Source organism: Pan paniscus, chromosome 10 (assembly GCF_029289425.2).
Source record: "Pan paniscus chromosome 10, NHGRI_mPanPan1-v2.0_pri, whole genome shotgun sequence".
Lineage (NCBI taxonomy): Eukaryota > Metazoa > Chordata > Mammalia > Primates > Hominidae > Pan > Pan paniscus.
The window spans coordinates 131,076,034-131,097,608 of NC_073259.2; the positions used below are offsets into that span (position 1 = coordinate 131,076,034).

General features: G+C 61.5%; 2 protein-coding genes across 27 annotated transcripts in view; one reads left to right on the plus strand and one right to left on the minus strand.

The window, feature by feature from the left end:
• Positions 1 to 64: 64 nt before the first annotated feature.
• ARL6IP4 (ADP ribosylation factor like GTPase 6 interacting protein 4) lies at positions 65 to 2,783 on the plus strand. 9 transcript variants are annotated; one of them, XM_003812115.5, is made up of 6 exons: positions 65 to 620; positions 1,004 to 1,174; positions 1,446 to 1,754; positions 1,832 to 1,949; positions 2,343 to 2,412; positions 2,494 to 2,783. In XM_003812115.5, the coding sequence occupies exons 1-6, from the start codon at positions 80 to 82 to the stop codon at positions 2,548 to 2,550; spliced, it is 1,266 nt and encodes a 421-aa protein (XP_003812163.1). In that variant the 5' UTR covers positions 65 to 79; the 3' UTR covers positions 2,551 to 2,783. The 9 variants fall into 9 exon arrangements, with proteins under 9 accessions (XP_003812163.1, XP_003812162.1, XP_008962764.1 ...); XM_003812114.5 differs by having other exon boundaries at positions 1,470 to 1,754; XM_008964516.3 differs by having other exon boundaries at positions 1,004 to 1,141.
• Positions 2,784 to 3,353: 570 nt separating this feature from the next.
• Positions 3,354 to 21,575, minus strand: part of PITPNM2 (phosphatidylinositol transfer protein membrane associated 2) — a 164,578-nt gene continuing 146,356 nt past the window's right edge. For 5 of the 18 annotated variants that reach the window (XM_034934747.3, XM_034934744.4, XM_057299551.2 and 2 more), the window contains 18 exons: positions 20,961 to 21,065; positions 20,685 to 20,755; positions 17,214 to 17,461; positions 16,610 to 16,799; positions 16,347 to 16,466; positions 15,290 to 15,561; positions 14,702 to 14,880; positions 12,396 to 12,566; positions 11,652 to 11,795; positions 10,442 to 10,606; positions 8,621 to 8,769; positions 8,131 to 8,247; positions 7,682 to 7,798; positions 7,408 to 7,556; positions 7,178 to 7,327; positions 6,523 to 6,706; positions 6,313 to 6,441; positions 3,354 to 6,227 (listed from right to left, as the gene is read on the minus strand). In XM_034934747.3, coding sequence (XP_034790638.1) covers positions 5,904 to 6,227; positions 6,313 to 6,441; positions 6,523 to 6,706; positions 7,178 to 7,327; positions 7,408 to 7,556; positions 7,682 to 7,798; positions 8,131 to 8,247; positions 8,621 to 8,769; positions 10,442 to 10,606; positions 11,652 to 11,795; positions 12,396 to 12,566; positions 14,702 to 14,880; positions 15,290 to 15,561; positions 16,347 to 16,466; positions 16,610 to 16,799; positions 17,214 to 17,461; positions 20,685 to 20,755; positions 20,961 to 21,065 — 2,984 coding nt within the window. In that variant the 3' untranslated portion in view covers positions 3,354 to 5,903. Of the gene's footprint in view, positions 6,228 to 6,312; positions 6,442 to 6,522; positions 6,707 to 7,177; positions 7,328 to 7,407; positions 7,557 to 7,681; positions 7,799 to 8,130; positions 8,248 to 8,620; positions 8,770 to 9,683; positions 9,846 to 10,441; positions 10,607 to 11,537; positions 11,796 to 12,299; positions 12,567 to 14,701; positions 14,881 to 15,289; positions 15,562 to 16,346; positions 16,467 to 16,609; positions 16,800 to 17,213; positions 17,462 to 20,210; positions 20,386 to 20,684; positions 20,756 to 20,960; positions 21,066 to 21,575 lie in introns of those variants that run through there. The other 13 variants (XM_057299555.2, XM_057299556.2, XM_063593754.1 and 10 more) reach the window with 7 other exon arrangements.

Below are 21,575 nucleotides of genomic sequence, written 5' to 3' on the forward strand. Positions count from 1 at the left end.
GTTACACATTTGAAAGTCAGGGGGCTTCCATATTGCAGTCTTGAGTTTGGTCTCCCTGGGAAGGTGGGGCACCAGCCCCATGCCACGTTGCACGGATCAGCTGGAGCAGAATCCCGGCTTCCTTCCGGATGGGCCTGGGGTCCATGCCCGCGCTCACTGCCAAGATCTTTCTGGCCCCTACGGACACGAGTTTGCGACCTCTGAGTCACTGGGTGGGCGCGTCGGAAAGACCAGGGCGCCTCAGTCTGGAGCTCGCAGTCGTATGGAGAGGGCAGGACCAGCCGGGAAGGAGGGCGGCGCGCGCGAGGGTCGCCTTCTTCCCAGGGCACCGGGGGCGTGGGTGCTGCGGGCGTGCGCCGAGAGGGCAGCCTTGGAAGCGGGCGCAGCTTCGGCAGACACAGGCGTGAGGGGCTGCGGAGCTCGAGGGCCGGCGCCCCTGCTTGCCTCTGCGGGAGGTGGGCGCGCCCGGGACGGAACCTGGGGCGTCAGAACGAAAGGCAGCGGCGCCGCGCTTCCCAGCCGGACAGCCTCCCGCGCAGCGCCCCGGCCGGAAGCCTCCTCGCCGCCGCTTCCTCTCGAGAAGGCGCGGGGCGGGCTGTCCGGCCCGCAGGGCGGTCGAGGTGGGAACGGAGCAGCCCCGGGGGCCCCCTTGAGGCGTTGAGGCCGCGAAGGGCGCGGGGCTGGAGGGTAGGAGAGCGCGGGAAAGCGCCCCAGACGCCACTCGCGGCGGACGGCGGCCAGTTCCCAGGGGTTTGGAGCCGGGTGCGCAGGCGTGGGACCTCCGGGCAGGGGGCGGGCCCTTAACAGGCACCGCTGCGGGGACTGGAGTCGGCGGAGAAAACCGGGGTCCCCAGCGCTGGGGGTGGGTGAGGGTCGCTCATTTTCCCGGGACGGTGACGGGTACTGGGCGTCGCCAGGCCCCGGCCCCGCTAGAGCCACCCTTGGAGCCCGCCCGCGGCCGGCCTTGGGGGCTTCGGCTCAAGCGCGTCTTCTCCGTCGCCAGCCCGCGGCGCCATGGCTCACGTCGGCTCCCGCAAGCGCTCGAGGAGTCGCAGCCGGTCCCGGGGACGGGGGTCGGAAAAGAGAAAGAAGAAGAGCAGGAAGGACGCCTCGAGGAACTGCTCGGCCTCCACATCCCAAGGTCGCAAGGCCAGCACGGCCCCTGGGGCGGAGGGTGAGGACCACAGGCATCGGGGAGAGGAGGCGCAGTTACTCCCCGGGGAAGTCGGGCGAGCAGTGGTCGGGGACGCTCAGTCATGCCTCTGTGCAGCCGGGCCTGAGATGTGAGGGCCAGGCGCCGCAGGAGCCAGGAAGGGGCTCCTCTGGGAAGCTCCATCTCTGTTCTGGAAAGCCCCTCAGGAAGCGCTCACCCTGTAGACGGTCTGTGCCTGCCCCAGGCCAGAGCAGGGGACGAAGGTTTACCTCTTCCCCTCCTGGCCTTCCAGCCTCACCTTCTCCCTGCATCACAGAGAGAAGCAAGCAGAAGGCCCGGAGGAGACCAAGATCCAGCTCCTCCTCCTCTTCTTCCAGTTCTCCTAGCTCCTCTTCTTCCTCCTCGTCCTCCTCCTCTTCCTCCAGTGATGGCCGGAAGAAGCGGGGGAAGTACAAGGACAAGAGGAGGAAGAAGAAGAAGAAGAGGAAGAAGCTGAAGAAGAAGGGCAAGGAGAAGGCGGAAGCACAGCAGGTGGAGGCTCTGCCGGGCCCCTCGCTGGACCAGTGGCACCGATCAGCTGGGGAGGAAGAGGATGGCCCAGGTACTGTGCTGCCCAGCACCTGAGAGGGAGAAGGTCGCTTCCCAAGGCCTGGCCACCACCTCCGTCTTCCCTTCCAGTCCTGACGGATGAGCAGAAGTCCCGAATCCAGGCCATGAAGCCCATGACCAAGGAGGAGTGGGATGCCCGGCAGAGCATCATCCGCAAGGTGGTGGACCCCGAGACGGGGCGCACCAGGTGGGGAGCTTTCGGCCTGACTTACACCACAGGATCTGGGAGTGTTGGCTGAAGATGTGTGCTCTCGGGAGGAGTGGGGCCGGGCGGGGTTCCTGGTGCCTGAAAAAGGCCAAATGTGGGCAAAAATACGGTCACTTGGAGTAAGTAGTTGCAGGGGTGGAAGGGCCTGGAGGAGGCTCTTGAAAGGGCTGTTGTTGGCGGGGCTGAGGCTGGCAAGGCAGAGCCCAGCTCCACTGCCTTCATCAGGGAGAGTGGGTGAGGCCCCAGGGTCTGTCCACTCAAGGCTGCGGGGCGGGAGCCCTGGGACCCCTCTGCCGGCTGCTTGTGGTTCTGCTCCTCTGGCATTAGGGGACCTGCCTATTCCTTGCTGAACGGAGACCCTCCCACCCCCAGGCTTATTAAGGGAGATGGCGAGGTCCTAGAGGAAATCGTAACCAAAGAACGACACAGAGAGCTCAACAAGGTGGGTGTGGCCCCTCTGCCTGCCATCTGCCCCCAGCTCTGTTTGTGATGTACCCCTCCTCCTGTGTGCTTTCTTCCCCAGCAAGCCACCCGAGGGGACGGCCTGGCCTTCCAGATGCGAGCTGGGTTGCTTCCCTGAGGGCCCCCGCTGGCCAAGGCCTGTGGACGGCGCTGGCGGCCCAGCCTGGGCAGGTTTCAGGGTGCCAGTGGGAAGCCTGATGGGTGCTGGTGGCCTTTCCCCCATGGATTGGTCTCTGGCCCAGCCCAGTCTCTTCTCAGGGGCAGGGGGTGGAGGTTGGGGTCACCGGCCTGCTTGGCACCCCCATCTGAAAGAGCAGCACTTCTCAGCTATTAAAGGCCCCCTGGATAGACTTTCTCTGTTCTGTGGCTTTTTGTGCTGAGGGGGAGGGAAGGGTGCTACATGACTGCCAGGGAAAAACAAGGGCTCCGGGAGCTTTTGGGCAAAGCTGGGGTGTCCTCTGGTGGTAGTGAGTACAGGCCACACCAGCGCCTGTGCCCTCCTCTTCAGGTCAGCCTGCCTGGACCAGACCTCATGCCAGCTGAACCCCAAACCCAGAGAGCTGGCTCTGAAATGCCATGCACTCAGGCATGGAGAGAGTCGGCTTCCCCTGCCATGTTCATTCCACAGATCGCAAGAGTGCAGAGCCAGGTGCTGGGGCTGGGTGGCCTGTGTGGCAGGTCTGGCTCTCACTGCCCAGCTGTGTCTTCCACTCTGAGGCAGGGAGGCTCACAGCACCCGCTTCACTGGGGTCTGTGAGGGCAAACTGAGTTCCATCCCAGGAAGGAGCTAGAAGCAGGCTAGGCCTAGAGTCAGCCCCACACTCATGTGTTGGCGTCACTGTGAGTGTCACTAGCATTACTGTTCCATGCCTCCATCCCACCATGCCCCACGGTCGCCACTGCAGTAAAGAGATCCAGAAGGAAGCCTTCCCGCTTCTTTAATTGGTGTAACAGACATGACGTTGTATACAGAGCACACTCAGGCCCAATGATGCGGGGACAGCAGGGACGGATGGGGAGATGGGGACACTGCTCACACATGGCCCAGAGAAACAGACGGCACACGGACAGACCAGACGGGAGGGGCTGAGACGTGAAGGCTGTGATGGGGTGGGCAGTGGGACTCAGACCGAGCCAGGGAGGGGTGGGGGGTCTCTGCTGAATCCCTCTTTAGAAATCAAAGAGAAGGCAGGTGGTGGGGCGTGGGGGTGTGGTGGGAGTGGGACTAAGGCTTCTATTCTAACAGGCCTGGGGGGTGGCAGTCAGCAAGGCCTGCCTCACCCTTTGGTTATGACTGGTCAGGCCTGAGCCCTGCAGCTCAGCACCCAACTCTGTAAACATTTTTGGTATTTTTAAAGGACGCTGCCCTCCCTCTCTTAGTTTCAGAAAGACTGGTACTTCCTCAAGAGGAGAATGTGCCAAAAGGAATCTGAAGGGAGGTGGAAAGCAGACCTGGATACAGAAGAGACTTCCCATGGCGGGGCAGGCTGCCCACCTTGCCATCTATGGCTGAGGGCCGCTGGGAGAGCCCCAGGGGACTATTGCTGTTGTCCTTGGCATGGCTGGCGGCTGGGCAGGCAGGCGGGGAGTGAGGAGCTGTGGGGGAGCTGCCCCCCTGGGGAGAGGCTGAGCCCACTGCCCACAGGGCCTCCCGGCCTTTATTGCAGGAGGGCCCGAGACTCTTCCAGGTGCTTCTCTGGATGGCTGGTCTCCCAGGCAGCAGGCAAGACAGGATAAGGTGGGGCCAAGAGAGGAGGAGGCACTGGCCACAGGGCCCCTGACAGGGGCTGTGATTGTCGGGCCAAGCGACTTCCCGCTGGGAGCAGGGGGGTCAGATATTGCACTTTCACTGCAACAGTTACATGAAAACTTGGTCCATAAAATAATCGTCGCTTTATACATAATGCCTGAAACAACAACAAAAAGCTACATCTTAAATATGAATAAACCCTGAAGGTTCCATCCCTCCAGACATTTTTCTCTGCACAAAATAAATAGCTTTCACTCTGTATAGACCCACTTTTGCAGAACATTTACACGACCCTTTGGCTGTACATATCTACACACGGGAAAAAGTTAACATCACTCTGTGCACCTCCCCAGCCCGGTCCATGCGTCCCAACACCAGACCCAGGTCGGCCGTAGCTTCTCGGGGACAGAGCCTGGTCACTGGACAAAGGCCGAGGCCAGGCAGGCTCTCCCACTTCCGGGAAAGCCGAGGAGCAGCAGAGGGGCCGCCGGAGCTGGCCGTTGAGCGCCACAGCCAAGGTCACGCTTGGTGCTGGGGAGAGAGGGCAGATGGTCAGACCCAGCGTGCAGGACAGCATGGTCCTTGTTCAGGCGAGAAATGAAGTCATGGCTGCCTGCCCTGAAGCTGACAAAGCAAGTTGTGGCTTCTTAGATTCAGCATGAAAACGGAATTGGCATTAAAAAAACCGAAGTGTGTGCCCCACCCACCCCAGAGTAGAAATTCAGTGGGATTGCCGGGGCCAGGTGAGGCAAGGAGCCCACGCCTCGCTAAGTGGGCAGGAGCAGGGCCCACGGGACCCAGAACCAGGCTGGACTCCGTCACAGTGCTGGGTGTTTTCAGTGTGGAGGGGCTGCTCTCAGTACTGAAAGAGTTAAGAAAAGGAAGCAGCCAAGGATTGCTCATTTAAAAAAACCTCATAGAAATCAGATTGAGAAGTAGAAAGGCGTAGAAACGTGGGCGGGCGGCCTTGACTGATGGCAGGGAGCGGAAGAGGCGGCCAGGCCCGTCCAGCCCGTGGCCTGAGGCTGGAAACAACACTGGCCTGGGCTCCAGGCGGGGCAGGCAGACAGGTGGGCAGGGTCCGGGGTGCAGAAATTAAGATACAGCCTTTCTCTCCTGCTTGCACGAGGCTCTGCCGCACTGGAGCCTTCAGTGTGGTTGTAGGTCCTGGGTCAGCAGGTACTGAGTTTCATGCATGTCAACGGGGCTGTAGCCATAGGAGGTGGTAATGGGTCTCCGCTCTCAAAAATCAGTGCAAAACCAGTGAGGTTGAACAGTTGAGAAACTCGAGTTAACAAGATGCAGGCTGGACCCCTGTTGGAGCTGCTACCAAATGGGAGGGGACCTGGGAGTGAGGGTGGCCAGTGGATGGGGAAGTGGCAGGCTGGGCCTGGGCCCACACCTGGCACCAGGACACTTGGAGATCCACACAGGGCAAAATGTCTGGGAGAGCCTCCCGGGCCAGTCTGAGTGGGAGGTTCTGGTCCCTCTGCCATCCTGGGGCTGGTGGTCCCTGCCAGCTTCCATGACAAGCCGGACCCGTCAGGCCCGAGGACGTGAGGCAGGGCAGGGAGCACTGTGTGGTGCGGCCCGTGTCCTCCACAAGGCCCTGGGACAATCTCCTAGGCCCACGTCAGTGCGTGTGCCCAGGCCAGGCCTCCTGGCGGGGCTGGCCACCCTGGCCTAGCACCATGGAGACCCCGCGCTGCACTCACGGTGCCCTACTTGGGGCCCGCGGCCGCCCCCGGCTCCAGGCGGCCAGTCATGGCGCGGCCCCAGCAGCCGGCCGCCACACTCATGCTGCGCTGGCCCCGCTGCTCGCCATCCGCCTGGCTCTGTGTCCGCTCGTGCCGGTGGCTGGGCCCGCTGGGCTGGGCCGAGATGGTGCGAAGCAGGTGGTTCCGGGAGCGCAGAAAGTCGCCCTGGCCGGGCAGGCCGAAGCTGCCCTTGCGCAGCGCCATGCGGGTGGCCGTGTTGCGAGCGGGCCGCGCCCGGTGGCTGTACTTCAGCTGCGCCAGGTGGGCCGCGTAGCCATCCGTGATGAACTGCGGGGTCAGTGAGGACGGCTGTCACAGGCTGGGGCTCCCCGAGCTGCCCGCCTGCACCCGCCCCCACAATGCGCCCACTCACCTGGCACTGCTGCTGCAGCTTCTTGGTGGGCCGGCCCACGATGTAGATCTGCATGGGGGACAGGCTAATGGCGCTGTAGACCGCCACGTCCTTGGTGGAGCCATAGGCCGCGTGCACGCGCAGGTGCAGCTGTGGGGAGACTGGCATGGGCACAGGCACCATGGTCCCTCTGCCCCCACCCCTGCCCTGCCCCATCCTCCCGGGCCCCACCTCGGAGATGAGCAGCTTCAGGAAGTTGGCCTTGTGCCGCAGCGGGTCATGCACCAGGCCGTCACAGAAGGACACCACGCCATGGGGGAAGTTGTGCTGGGCCAGCCACGCCACCACCCGCTGCTTCTGCATGTCGGGCCGGCCCGTCACGTAGATGATGAGGTAGCCCAGGTCCTGCCAGTGCCTGGGGGTGAGGTGTCTCATGGGTGCAGGCCTGGGTGTCTCATGGCCACCCCTTCCTCCCTCCTGGGCCTCCCTGTCTCCTGCCCAGCCAGGGCCCACTTGGGCCATTGGAAAGCACATCTCTGATTGAGCTCAGACAGTAACGACGACAATGGTTGACAATGACATGCTGCAGCAGGCCCTTGGGTGCCTGCACTGGGCGGCAGATGCCCCTGCTGCAGTGTCCCTGGCTTACCAGCCTCACTTTCCAGATGCGGGAATTGAAAGCCGACATTGAGAAGTGACATCGCTTGCCCAAGGTGACACGGCTAATAATTGGGGGTGCTGGGCTCTGAACTGAGGTCCTTAAGGCCCAGTGCCCGAGCCAGGCGTCCCCCACAGAGGCTCCGCTGTCCTCCTCCACCTGGCTGGTGGGAGCCCCTGAGCCCACCCACCTTGCTACAGCCCCTTTATGCCCCTCCGGGCCACTCACCGCACCACGTCCACGGCCCCGGCCCGCACCTTGGGGTCGCTGCCCATGATGGACACGCTAGCGGCAAAGGAACCGTCGATGCTGAAGACCACGAACTCTGTGCCCTTGGGCAGCACGGTGATGTAGCTGTCAGCAAACGTGTGGTCTCCCCTGGCAGGTGGTGGGGGTGCTCATCAGAACCACCCAGAGCCTCGCCCTGCCTATCCCGCCCTCCCAGTGCAGGCATATACCTGACCACCATCTTGATAGGGTAGACACCCACGCCCAGGCGGTGCGACTCAGGGATGGTGTAGGAGACACGCCCACTGTTGTTGGTCACCAGCGTATCCAGGTAGAGCCACTCGCCTGAGGGCGGCTGGGTCATGATGTGCACATCCACCTGGGCCCAGCAGGCTGGTCACGGGCTGGCTGTGTCTGGCCTCCCCACCCCCTGCACCCCGGCCAGAGGGCAGCAGGGAGCTCCCCAAAGTCCCTCCATGTTACCCCTACCCGCCGTGTCCTTACCTTCTCCCCAGTCAGGGTGACCATGTCCAGGGGCCCATACATGAACCTGCCCGTCAGAACCTGGGGGCCATCCTCATTGGCAAGGGCATCATTGATCCGGTGGTTGGCCGTCACGTTCTGTGGAGGGAGCGGCAAGCCCGGGTCAGGGGGTCGGAGGGCACCCCGGGTCCCTGTGTTCTGCTCAAGCTCTGTGGGCCTGAGGGGCAGGCTTGAGCTGTGAGCTGCGCAGCCCATGTCTGAGTCTGGATCAGACACGATGACGTGGCTTTGGAGAAACTAGGAAGCCTTGCTGCCTTCCCTGTCTGTGAAGTGGGCTGACAGCTCCAGCCTCATGGCCCGGGAAGGTACATAAGACTGCAGGCTTCCCTGCAACTCAGTTTCCTCATCTGGACACGGAGGCTGGTGACAGGGTGACAGCGTGGGGGCCTGGGCGCCCGGGGGACCCTCACCCGCAGCTTCACGTGGGTCCGCTTGCGCTGCCACTTCTCCCTTGGCTTTGAGGGGGTGAACACCGACACTTCCTTGCCATCCAGCTCCAAGATGCTGGAGTTGTCATGCCTCATGACCTGGGAAGAGGGGACAGTGCAGGCTGTGGGGCAGATGCCACCCTGGGGCTTCCTGCCCTGGGAGGAGGAGGCCCAGTACCCGGGAGCAAGAGGAGCCTGTGGGTTGTAGGGGGTGTTCTTCAACCCACTACTGTCTGCCCAGTAGCCCTCAGACCCCTGTTCGTTCACCTGACGAATGTGCAGATATGTTCCCTCCATCCCAATGTCCTGAAAAGCCTGAATACACCCGAGCATAAAGGTGCCCTCGTCTTGCTTGCTCTGTGATCTGATGGGGTTGGAGAGGAGTCCCCACTGTCCCCTCGTCTGTGAAATGGGGCCCTGTCATGGGTGTTGTCACTCAGGGCCCTCCTGGGAGGCCCCAGGCCCCGGGTACCTGTCTCAGCAGAAAGGAGACCACGTCTGTTGACTCCCAGTAGCTGGCGTGGAAGAGGTGAGGCAGAGCCACCGTGGGGAAGGCCGTGAGGGCGTCAGGGCAGTACAGGGCGTAGTCGATCCGCTTCTGGCCCCACCATTTTGCAGCGACTGCCAGAAGGGGCCGTGACTGGGCTGGGGCTGTATAGCCCCAGACAGGGACCCCGAAGGGTCACCCGGCCCCTCTGGCCTGCTCAGCCCAGCACAGACCCCCCACCAGCTATAGCCAAAAGTGAGTCTTCTCCCAGGCTGGGTGAGTGAGGCAAGCGGGAGGGAGCGCAGGCAAAAGCACGCAGACCCAGGACAGTGGTGAGTGCCAGCCCTGCTGAGGGGCTCCTGCGGTTGTGTGGGAGGACCAGTCGCGATCTGTGGGATGGTACCAGCTGTCTGTGGTCCCTTCCTGACTCTGGTGACCCTCTGCCCCGTGGCAACCCCATCTCTGCCCTCTCTGGGCCATTCCTGTTCTCCTATCTTCCCCCAGGCCTCAAGGCTGGGAAAGGCAGCACAGAGATGGGGTTACAATTCCTGATCCCCAGGGCAAGGGTGCTGCCCTTCTCGCACCTGGGCCACCCCACGAGCCCTGAGACACAGCAGTGTGGGTGGGGAAGCCTGGGCCTCCAGATGGATGGTCCTGGGTGCATCTGGCTCTGCCACTAGGGGCTGGGCGAGGACAACCTTCCTGAACAAGACAAGCTTGTAAAGTGCCCCCTGGGCTGTCCACAGGAGAGGCCCAGCAGCAGGGCCTGGTTTACAGGTCCAGGCTTCCCTAGCTCCGGCCCACAGCTTTCCCCGGAGCTTCCTTGGTCCTCATCTGGCCTCACTCCAGCTCCGTGGGGTCCCTGGTCCCCCACCCCACCAGACAATGCCACCAGCTCCCACCTCCTCCCTAGATGGCCAAGTCCTCCCAGCCCAGCCCCCAGCTCCCTGTTAGGCCGAAGCGGGGGTCTAGGTGGGCAGAGCCTGGCAGTGAGGGGTGCTCAGCAGCAGAGTGACCCCCAGTGAGGGGAAAGTGTGTGGGGTGGTACCTTCTCCAATGTCCAGCTCAGGGAGGCCAGGGGCCCTCTCCAGGCCAGGGCTTGCCTGCCTGGCTGGAGGGTGGGGGCCAGGGGTGGTGGGGCTGGGGGGGGGCAGGGTGAGCAGGGACAGACGCCTGACGCTGGGGGTATGGCTGAGCGCATCGGGGGCCTCTGAGAAGCAAGAGCAATGGATGGTTCAGCCACGCGGGGATGACTGCACTGCCACATCTACCAGGGGCCAGGCAGGACACTGGGACAGTGCCAGGCCTGGGGCTATCAAGGGCGAGCCCATTGGCCCTCCTCACGGATGAACACAACTGCCAGCAACCCCCACCCCAGCCTCAGCCCCTGCATGGCCACCCTGACCGCAGCTGCGAGAATCCCTGGCTCAGCACGGGGCGCAGCCCCTGGCGGGGACTGAGAAGGGAACCCGGGCTGTGCTTCAAGCACCAAGAGGCTTCATGCAGGAGCTAAGCATGAGGAAGGCGGGGCCCTTCCTAATGCGCCTTCTTCCAGAATCCTCCTGAGAAGGCGAAGCTTCTCAGCCTAGACACTGCAGAGTCTTTGGACTTGACCGGTCTCTGCTGTGGGGCTGGCCCGGGCACTGCAGGTGCCCAGCAGCCTCCCTCCCTCTACCCACCAGGTGCCAGCAGCATCCCTCCCCAGCTTCATCAGCTAGAAATGCTCCTAGACATGGCCAGCAGCTGTCCCTTGTGGGCACAATGGCCCTGGCTGAGTGAGGAGGGTGAGGGGCCTGGTATACTCACTCTGGGCGATGCTGGATGCCGTGTAGCTCTCAGCCATGCCTGACACCTGGCTGGCGATGCTGATCTCACTGGCTCGGCGGAAGCCACGACTGGCAGGGGCAGTGCCCGGCGAGGAGGGGGCGCCATGCTCTTGGAAGGCTGCATTGTGGGTCTGGAGCACATCCGCTGCAGGTGGACAGGGACCAGAGGCCAGGTAAGAGAGGCCCTGCCCAGCCCCAGAGCAGTGGGGAAGCCAGTGTGCCAGGGTCCAGTGTGCACCTAGACTGGAGGCTGGGCAGCAGCTGTGCCAGAGCCACCTGCTCAGGGCCGTGAGAGGAAGGGGCCCAGAGCTTTAGCAGGTGAGGAGGAGGGCTGGGGCAGGGTGGACTGACGAATGGACACAGACACAGGGCAGGGAGGCGTGGCAGCTGGGCTCAACCTTAGTCACCCTCCTGCCCCACACACACCCCTCAGCTTGTCTCCAGCACCCCAGTGGCTCCAGGGCCTCCAGAGCTCACCCTGGCCTGACCTGACCCACAGCCCACAGCAGAAGCAGCGGCTCCACCCAGGTTTGCAGGGCGCTGACAACAGGTGCCACGGGTGGCTTCCTGGGGATGCCCTGCACATGCAGAGCACAGAGAGAGGCAAGCCCTGAGCATCCCTCACACAGGCCACAGCCAGCAGCCCCTGCTGGGCGTTTGGGGACAAAGGCAGGTGCTGGGGGCTCAAGCAAGGCTCACCCAGGCCCAGGCTGAAGACAGGACAGAACAGGGAGGATGGGGCTCAGCCAGACAAGCCACACCTGGACAGGGTACAGGAGGTGCCTGGGTGACCTCAGAAAGCGAAGGAGTGGGCCCTGGGGAATCCAACCCCTCGCTGGGACCAGAAGCTTCCCCAGGTGAGGGGTGGGCCCGGCTGGCTCAAGGCCTCAGTCTGCTTCTGGCAGAGCCCTGGAACTGTCACTGACTTGCTGTGTGGCCCTGAGACGGCCTCTGCTGTCTCTGAGCTGCTGCGCCCCTTTGCTTTGGGTCTGCCCTGCCTCTGGCCCACAATATGCAGGGAGGAGGCACCGACACCAGCTCCCCAGAGCCGTCCTGCCCAAGTCTCTGTTCCTCACCACCCAGGTCCCACGAACTGTGAGTGGCCAAGGAGGGCATGGATTGGGGGGTGTCCCTGAGGACCAGGTCAACCAGCGAAGCAGACGTCACCACGAGCAGGGGAGGGTACACACACTCGGCACAGCCCGGGCGGGGCCCGTCTTGCCAGGTGGGCGCGGGAACAGGCATACTGGTTTCCAGGAAGCCGTCCCCGTGGGGGAGAGGGGCCAGGGGGCCGCCCTCCAGGACCAGCTCGGGGTTTCTCTGCACGGTCTCGACTGGAGGCAGACGGGGAGAGAACAGAGGACAAGAACAGACACTTGCATGGGCCATCCAGACACGCTCTGACACAGAGACTCAGGGCTCCTCGAGGACCAGGACGTGACAAGACGCTGGGACACACGCTGGGGCAGGGGTCGGGCCAAGCCTACCTGGACCTCCCCTGCCCCAACCCATCTCCTGCACCCTGTCTCGGGGCCAGCCGCCTGCCATGATGGGACCCAGCCGACCCAGGCCCCCTACTAAGTGAGGGTCCCTGCTGGGTCCTTAGCTCTGTCTCTGTTGGGATGGAGGCTCAGCTGTGGAGAGGGGAGTCTGGTCTTGTTCTGCCCTTTCCCTGCTCCGGGGACCCTGGAACAAGGCCCTGACCTGTGTCCTCTGAAAGGTGGGAACTATCATTTGTGCCTCACAGGGATCAGTGCTGAGGGATGCACCACCCCCACACCCCACCCCCAACAGCTGTCCACCTCCAAGAGGCATTCAGCACAAGCTGTCCCTCTCACCTGGGGAAGAACCACGTGGCATGGAGGACCTAGGAGCCAGGGAGCCACGCCTACCCCACCTTCCCCCAGAGGAGTGGGGCGGAATGTGCCTCTCACCCAGCAGCGTGGAGCAGCCATCCCCCAGCGGGTAGCGTTGGTAGCGCGGGACGCTGAAAGGTGGCAGGGCGTGAAAGCGCCGTTCCAGCAGCGGCTCCAGGCGTGAAGCTGACGGGTCCGCGGGGTGGAAGAGGTTGTAGACTTGCTGGCAGGCCGGCCGCAGCTGGAAAACTGGGGGTGGGGGTGTTGGCTGCAGAGCTGGGGCTGGCCCTGAGGAGCAGTGGTGGGGGTGGGAAATTTGGGAACTGGGCACTGGGTTGTCTGCCGAAAGTTAGGGATAAGATGGGGTGTGTGTCTCTATCAATTTGGGACCTGTTTGGGTCATTGTCACTTTTTTGTTTGTTTGAGACAGGGTCTTGCTCTGTCACCCAGGCTGGAGGGCAGTGGTGTGATCTTGGTTCACTGTAGCCTCAGTCTCCTGGGCTCAAGTGATCCTACCCCCTCAGCCTCCTGAGTAGCTGGGACCACAGGTGTGCACCACCACACCTGGCTTTTTTATTTTATTTTTTGTAGAGATGGGGTCTTACTATGTTATCCAGGCTGGTTTCAAACTCCTGGACTCAAGTGATCCTCCCACCTGGGCCTCCCAAAGTGCTGGGATTACAGGCGTGAGCCACCACGCCTGACCTCTAATTTTTTTTCATTGCAAAAGTTATAATGATTGTGGTAAAAGGTGGTTTGCAGTACAGAAGAGCATATGATGAAGGGCACATGGTGGAAACTCCTTCCACCCCAGATCCCCCTGAAGCTCCAGCTTATCTTGCGGGAGCACCACCGAGTGCTGGCTAAGGCAGCCCTGCCCTGCCTGTATCGGAAAATGTTTCCCCTTCTGTCAAATGGGGCAGCAGTTCCAACCACGTCATGGAGTTAAGGAGATCACGTGAATGCAAGGTTGTGTTAATTATTAGTGCTGTATCTCACTTTTAGAGGGACATAAACCAGAACATATGCTATGCCTTCTGAACTTTGCCTTTTCCTCCCATTTAACACAAAAAATCTTGGTGTCTTTCATGTCAGCACGTCTAGTTTCTCCTTGCTCTTTTTCAATGGAGGCGGGTACTCCACTGTGTGGTTGTGCCAGAATTTATTTAACCAGCCCCTCCACATAGACGGACATTTAAGTTGGTTCTGGTTTTTCACAATGACACATAATGGGACCACAACGGCACTGTCCCTAAGTCTCCATGCACCTGTGTGGGACTCTGTGGGGCTGTTCAGAGCCTGCAGTGGATGGGGCACAGGGATGCCCTCCTTGGGGCTGCCTTGGTTGTTGGGGTCCCCTTAAAGCTACCCATTTCTCTTCCTGGCAGTGCTGAAGTCGCCAGTTTATGGAAGGGGAAGGCACTTGGGTGCTGAGTCCAGAGGTCTGCATTTTTTTTTTTCTTCTTCTTTTTTTGAGACTGAGTTTCGCTTTTGTTGCCCAGGCTGGAGTGCAATGGCACAATCTTGGCTCACCGCAACCTCCGCCCTCCCGTGTTCAGGCGATTCTCCTGCCTCAGCCTCCCGAGTAGCTGGGATTACAGGCATGTGCTGCCACACCTGGCTAATTTTGTAATTTTAGTAGAGACGGGGTTTCTCCATGTTGGTCAGGCTGGTCTCAAACTCCTGACCTCAGCTGATCCACCCGCCTCGGCCTCCCAAAGTGCTGGATTACAGGCGTGAGCCACCGCGCCCGGCCAGCTCTGCATTTTTAACCTGCACTTGGCAAGCATCTAAACCTCTCTGAGCCTCAGTTTCCCCCTCTGTCATCTGGGAGTGTAACATGTGTTGCTACTCTCAGGATTGTGTGGCTCCTGGAGCTTTGCAGGCTGATCCCAGGGCACAGGGCAGGGACTGCTGCTCCAATGATGCCCAGCCGCCGGCCTGCCTGCCCTGGGTAGACAGAGACGTACAGCTGTGGCCCCTCCAGGGCTGGGAGCCCACTATACCCAGGAGGCTTTGGGGATGCCTGGCCTCTGCATCTCTCCCTATGGGAGGACCTTGGACCTGGGAGGCTGGGTCTGTCTCCATCTGACTCTGGGGTGGTGCCTTCTCTCCCTGGACCTCAGCTTGCCCATCTAGGGGTTGACCCTCAGCATCCACAGGCACCCCGGAGATGAAATGAAACAGCAGGTGTCACGGACGGCCAGTGACTGAGCTGCTGAAGCAGGAGCAGAGGATAGCAAGGGGCCCTTGGTGGGGAAGACAGGAAGGAGGGCAGAAACAGGCCTGGGACGTGGCCATGATCTCATCACAGGGGTCCACTGAGACCCCCGCCCCCACACCCAGTGCATGTACCCCCCATCCTGCCCCTGCTGGGCTCTCACCATCCAGGGCTGGGATGACAGTCTTCCTCAAGGCCAGGACCAGCCCCAGCGGGCACCCGAAGAGGAAGAGGTCGGTGATCTCAAAGTCAAACCTGCCCAGGGCACCTGTGCCATCCAGCATGGTGGAGCTGCTGGAATGGCGTGAGCAGGGCTCAGTCCTCAGCACGCTGGCATGGAGGCTGCAGACCCAAATAAGACTTAGCTGTCATGTGGGTGCAGCTGCCATCATCTGCCACGACACTGCTGGTGGCAGCAGGTCCCAACCTCTCTCAGGGGCCCACTGGCTTTAGGACAGCCCTGAGCTGGACCACCTGCCCCTGGTCCATTCTGCCCCCAACTCTGCCATTCCCCACCCTCACCCTCAAGACAAATTGCTCCCTCGGGCCCAAGATGGCCCTTGGTGTATATGAGACAAGGCACCCAGTAAGCCACTTTCTCCTGGGCCCAGACTGGGATCCCAGGTCTCAGGCTGGGGGAACCTCAGGCAGACAGCCCGGGTCTCCTGTTGGCCATCACAGGGGATGTTCCTCCCTCTTGGAGCCTCTTCCCACACCCAGAGGCAAGCCCCAGCCCCCCAGCCCCACCCACCTGGACAGGAAGGCCTGGTGCTGCTGGATGGTATCCAGCTCGTAGGTGGATGAGTCGCTCCTCTTGCGGGGCAGTTGCCTTTTGGGGTCCTCGGTGCCGTTGCTGCGGGGGATGTCGACGTTGCTTCGGCTCAGGTGCCGACTGCTCTCCAGGCTGGAGCCACCACTACTGCCACCACCACCACTGCTGCCACCACCGCCACCGCCGCCACCGCCACCACCGGAGCAGTGTGCTGCATTCACCAGGATGCCCGGGGACAGCAGGTCATTGTCCTGGAACGGCCCCGTGGAGGCTCACTGCCGGGTGGCCGCTGGCCTGACCCCTTCTCCAGTGTCCTGGAAGCTGCCTCCTCCCTCCTAACCCCAGGCCGAGCGGCCACTGTCCAGCCGGCCTCTTGCCAAACCAGAGGGGAGGGCCCCATTCCCTTCCGTCCTCCCACCCACCAGCCACCCTGGACCTCATTGGTCTACAGGCCGTTTTCCACTATGCAGCAGAGGCAGGGAAGCAGAGAGGGGTCGCCCATCCCACCTCCTAGGAACCAGACCCCACTGCCCACAGTGCAGACCCTGGTTCAGGCTCATGAAACCACACGCATTCCTAGGCTTGGCCACGTAGCAGCTGTTCCCCTGCCCCCATGTACCTGCCCTGCCGCCTCTGGGCACCTATGCTGCCAACCTTTGCCCTTCCCATCCTTTTTTGGAAGGGTGAGGGGAAAGAGATTGTGAGAAAAACTGCTACAGCTCTTTCAGGGCCCAGGCACTTTCCTCGACTCTTCGGCCAGAATGGGCTGGGCTTCCTCAGCTCACCTGCACCCCCAACCCCTCCACAGCCCCTGTCCTGGAGGTGAGCTCTGGCAGCAGGGTTGGGGTTCAGGGGCTTGGAAAATGTTTGTTGAATGAACAGAGCTTAACTGGGTAGAGTCCAAGCCAGATGGACTCAGGAAGTGCTGCCAGCATTCTGCTTGGTGGACACAGCCTGGGGCCAGGTGCAGGAACAGGCAGGGCAGCCACCCTGGGGCTTCAGGCCTTGGGGACTGTCTGGGCCCCCACTTGGGTACCTGCATGCTGACCACGCTGCCCCGGCGGCTGCTGCTCTGACTCTCAGACACCGGCTGGTTGCTGTAGCACAGGGCATCAAATGCCAGGATGCCCCCGACGCAGTCCCCAATCAGGCAGACCTTGGGAGAGAGGGGCCAGAGGCCTGAGCCATTCACCCACTCGCTGGACTATAGGCTGGGGAGGCCGTCACCTTCCCCCTGAGGCCAGCCCGCCCTACAGGGTCTTCCATCCTCCTCCCCTCCCCAACTTCCCCGGGACTCACCTGCCCATTGAAGGTCATGCCCTCCTGGGACTTGATGAAGTCCCCATAGGCAAGGTTGGCTCGCTGAATCACTGTGGCAACCGCCTCCTGGTACTGGGGGGAGGAGGTGGCCAGCAGGGGGAGGGCAGCCAGGGGAATGTGGTCCTGACTGCTGGACAGACAGCCTTCGTCATGGCTGTAGGGGCTGAGGCTGGGGAGAGGGGCCAGTCAAGAGAGGGCAGGCGGCTCCAGCTCAGCCCAAAGGGCCCCTCTCCCCTGACCTGAGTCTCAGCCATGGACTCAGCATATGCTAGTGAGGACCCTTCCCGGCCAGGGCCTGGGTAGGCTTAGGGGACCAGGGTGGGTAAGACCCCATGTCTCAGAGGCAGGCCAATATCCCCACATTACACGTTTGGAAACGAAGGCTCAGCCATGGGCCCAGGCCTCCTGGGACTCGAGGCTTAGCCTGCGTGTATACGTTTGGGCACCTCCAGGTAGAAGGGGCTGGCTGGTGGGTCTGGACATCGGGGCAGGAGTCCTGAAACTGGGGAGCCACCTGAGGCCCAGGGGTAGGAGGAGGACAGTGCACTGCCGGAGGCTGCAGTCAAGGGCAGATGCCACTCACTTGGAGACCAGGGCAAAGGCGTCAGAGCAGACGGGTGGGCAGGGCACCAGGCGGATGGCAAGGCGGCCCAGGGTGCTGGGGTAGTGCACGCGCATGACGGTGTCGAACACGTTGGCGATGGTGTTAGCATCGCCCTTCTTGGAGCTGGGGTCCCCGGCGCCTGTGTCCAGGATGGTGCCTCCATGCAGCACCAGTAGCAGCACGTGGATCTTGGAGGGCGGTGCAGCCAGCGGCTGGCTAACCTCGTCCTGCATGGGTTGGGGGACAGTGTCAGCTCCCCAGGGAACCCAGCTCCTTGCTGAGGCCCCTCTGTCACCCTTGTTGGGGGTGTGCCTCTCGCACGCAGCCCAACTGCTCCCTCTGAGAACCCCAGTTTTGGTTACTCATGCCTGGAGCCTGGGGTTTGGCTGCCTCAACCCCTCCCCTGGGACTCTTGCAGGGACTGGAGCCTGCAGGAGGAGGCAGGGAGGTGGGCCTGTCCACTCCTCCTCCTGCAGCCCTGCTCCTGTCTGCCACCCTGACCAGGGGCACAGAGGACATGGAGGGAGGGAGTCCATTCCTTTGAGAGCATGAGCTCTGCTTCCTTCAGGGAGCCCGGGCAGTGGCTTCTGGGGCTTCCAGCTTTAGGGGGAGGCAGAGAGGTTCAGCCTGTCTTGGCCTTGGGGGCTGCCTGCCCTGTGTGTGTCTGTCTTGGCCTGAGCAGACAGGGCCACCACCAGCTCAAAGTTACAGAGGTCACCTGAGAATGGCTGGGGTCAGGGTATCCACAGCCTGGGTGGGCGACAACCCCAGCTACTCTGCCTGCAGCTCCAAGCTCTCCCCCAAGTCATTCTCCCCAGGCCCCCACCCTAAGGCCCTGCCATTCCTGGCCTCTCTCTAAGACCGGGGTCTCCAAAAGGAGAGGTGTCCTGGTGGGGACGAAGCCCCAGCACCTTAGAGAGGAGGCCGATCAGATTTCAAGAGGTAATGACCCCACCTTCCTGCCAGGCCAGGCCTGCCTGTGAGGTCAAGGTGAGACCCTAGACCTGCACACCTGTGTAGGGGCTGCGAACTGCTCCAGGCTGGGGGACTGGGCCAATATCACATAGCGTGTCGGTGCCAGGCTGGATCAGAATCTGAAGCCTCTGCCACTACTCAGCACTCTCCTGCCAGGCCAGGCTGTGGCCCTGTCCCCAGAGGTCACCCTCCCCTGCCCCAAGCTTCTGGTATGTGACCAGAGGATAGCAGCAGGGCCAGGGCCCGAGAGGGGCCACTGATGAGTACTTGCTGTGTCCATATCATGTCTGGGGTATGGGGGCAGGGAAGGGAGCTGAAGGGAGAGTCCTGCCTCCAAGAACCCGAGGAGACAGACCAAGGAGCCAAAGCCATCTAGAGGGCCTGTGGTGGGGACAGCTGGCCCTGAACTGGCCAGGGGGTAGGGGTAGCACCAGGAACCAGGTGCCAACACAGAGGCTGGGTGGGTGGGGAGAACAGGGGCTGGATCCAGGACTTAACAGGCCACCAGGTGGCTGGGCGCAGTGGCTCGAGCCTGTAATCCCAGCACTTTGGGAGGCTGAGGCAGGCAGATCACTTGAGGCCAGGAGTTTGAGACCAGCCTGGCCAACACAGCAAAACCGTCTCTACCAAAAATACAAAAATTAGCCAGGCATGGTTGTGCACATCTGTAATCCCAGCTACTCAGGAGGCTGAGGCAGGAAAATCGTTTGTACCCAGGAGGCAGAGGTTGCAGTGAGCCAAGATCGTGCCACTGCACTGCAAACTGGGTGACAGAGTGAGACCCTGTCTCCAAAAAAAAAAAAAAGTGGGCACCAGGAAGGGCAAGGGAATGGATGGGCTGGGCCAGGAGCCACTGAGCAGCAAGAAGCCTGGTGGGTGCTGCTGAGCTGGAGGAGGAAGGCTGGGCTGCCCTCACCCCAGGAGGAGCCATGGGCTTCTCTCTTCTTCCCAGAGGCCAGGGCAGGACTGACACTTGTCCTCACGTGGGGATTAGCCACCACTGGTTGGCCTGGACACAAACACACTCAGCCCAGGGCAGAGGGGGCCACCAGCTGCCCAGAACACAGGGCAGGAGGGAACAACATGAGCCCTGTTGGGCTTTGACAAGGGCTTTTTTCCAGTCCAGTGAGGCGAAGGGCTTATGGAAGAAATGTCTTACGCAGCCTTCACGACAGGGAGGTGACATCCAGCGGTACTTAGTCACCAGGGGATGGGAAGGGCTTGGCACTGGGGGCTGAGAGAATCCTGCATAGGCCTGTCTGACTGGGCTCAGCCCTGGAGATGATCCAGGGACCCCCAGAGGCCCCTGGAACACAGCCTCCCTACACTCAGCCTGCTTTCTCCAAGGGGACATCCTGCCTCGGCCCGAGACAGGGATTCACCCTGCCCTGGGCTCTAGTTGGGGCTGAGCCCCCTGCAGCTGTAGAGGCATCCCCCTACTAGTGTCTCCACAAGGCAAGGAGCAGGGGCTCCGGTTTGGGGGTTCTTGCAAGCAAATGGATTTGGCTTTGGATGGCGGTGCCCCAGAATCAGTGCTGGGTTCTGAACACACACCCCAAGGCAGATCCAGAGCCCCAGGCCCCTTCTGCCCCTCCCCTGGGGAGGCGTCAGAGCTGTGTGTGCTGCAGGTGGGGAAAGGGATCCGTTTGCTTATCTAGACATTAAGCAGCAATTGGAAATCAACTCCCCTTATTCCATGACCCTTTCTAGAAAGCCCACCTCGGCGTCAGACCGCAAAGCAGAAAACCACAGGAGGGGGAGGCTGTGTGGATGTCCCTCCTCCTCCCCTAGATTCCCCGGGGGCCCGAGTTCCCCACAGAAGTGGTGCTGCCTCCACCTTAGGTAGCTTGAGGCCAGAGCAGTGCGGTGACCGCAGGTGATGGTGGGACAGCCCAGCTCAGCCCTGGCTCCTGTCCCAGTGCAAACAGCTCTGACGGCCCGCAGGTGGAGGAGGATGGGGCATGAACTCCCACAGAGAACCCCCGAAGCGGACACAGGCGCTCTACCAAGACAGCTTTATTGGACACACTGAGCTCCGCCTGCCTCCCGCGGGGCCATCTTGTCGGCCACGGCCACATCACTTCTGCCTAGACGACTGTCGCTTCCTCCCTTTTCGTCTTTTTATCTTCAGGGACAGCAGACAGGCTGGGCACAAGGTGAAGATCTTATTTTTGATCTGGAATTTACAAGTTTCTCATTTTACTTTCCCATGGGTGGAGCTTGGATAAGGCTTTCTCAGGGGTTGTCTGTAGTCCCTGGTTCTTGGGGACCTCAGAGACAGAGGGCGACAGGCGCCTTCCTAGCAGGGCAGCAAAAAAGGAGGCCCAGGCCTCTCCCTGGACAGTACCCAGGCAGGCGTGGAGGTGAGGCTGCCAGGCCCAGAGTTCCACCTCTGTAACCCCTCAGACTATTCCTCTGCACCCTGCCCCTCCCTTGGCGGCCATGCCCCTGTCCCTCTGACACCCGGGCACCCACCTCTATGATGTTCAGCTGCTCCACACTGGAGGCCACCCTGAACTCAGGGGCACCCTGGCGGTACAGACCATCTGCAACGACACAGAAGCCGTGCTGTGAGCTGAGGGGCAGCCCAACCTGGCCGACCGGACAGAGGCTGCAACTGTGACGAGGGGAGCTTGGGGGTCCCCAACTCACATGTATGCCCAGCACTGTGCAGAAGCTGGTCAGAAAGGAGGGGGCTGAAGCCCTGCAACCGCCCTCCCCAGGCTCTGCAGCACCCCCAGACCTGCTGACCTTGTGTGTCTTCCGGCTCTGGGCTCTCGATCTTGTCCATGAGGTCATTGGAGCTCCACTTGCTGATGTCCTTGGGGAACATTTCCTCTGTGTCGGACAGGTCCTCTGGAGAGGAGAGAGGGAAACTCAGGTGGGACTGGGAACGGTGGGGAGGCCTGGCTTCCCGAGGTGGGGACGCCCCTGTGTACAGCTCTGCTCTGACCCTTCCTCAACAGGACGGCCACACAGCCCCACACCTTGGGCTTCTTCCTGACCATTACAAAAAATAGTGGTAACATTCACATAAGAAAAGTCACCATTTATAAAGTGGCATTTAGTATATTCACAGTGCCGTGCAACCATCACCACTATCTAATTCCAGAACATCTCACCTCCCTAAATGGGAGCCTCATACCCGGGAGCAGTGGGTCCTCAGTCTTGCCTTCCTTGGCCCCTGGCCACCACCAATCAATTTTCTGTCTCTACAGATTTGTCTATTATGGACATTTCCTATAAATGGAACCATACACTATGTGGTCTTGTGTCTGGCTTCTTGCACTCAGCATAGGGTTTCTGGGGCTCCTCTATGTTGTAGTGTGTGTCAGATGCTTCATTCCGTTTTATGGCTGAACCATA

What these genes read in the sequence shown, in the direction of transcription:
- ARL6IP4 (XM_003812115.5), top strand. Translation starts at nt 80, where the DNA reads ATGCCACGTTGCACGGATCAGCTGGAGCAGAATCCCGGCTTCCTTCCG. An exon ending in GGAGGAAGAGGATGGCCCAG is followed by an intron (nt 1,755 to 1,831) that starts GTACTGTGCTGC and finishes CTTCCCTTCCAG; the next exon opens with TCCTGACGGATGAGCAGAAG. An exon ending in GACACAGAGAGCTCAACAAG is followed by an intron (nt 2,413 to 2,493) that starts GTGGGTGTGGCC and finishes TTTCTTCCCCAG; the next exon opens with CAAGCCACCCGAGGGGACGG.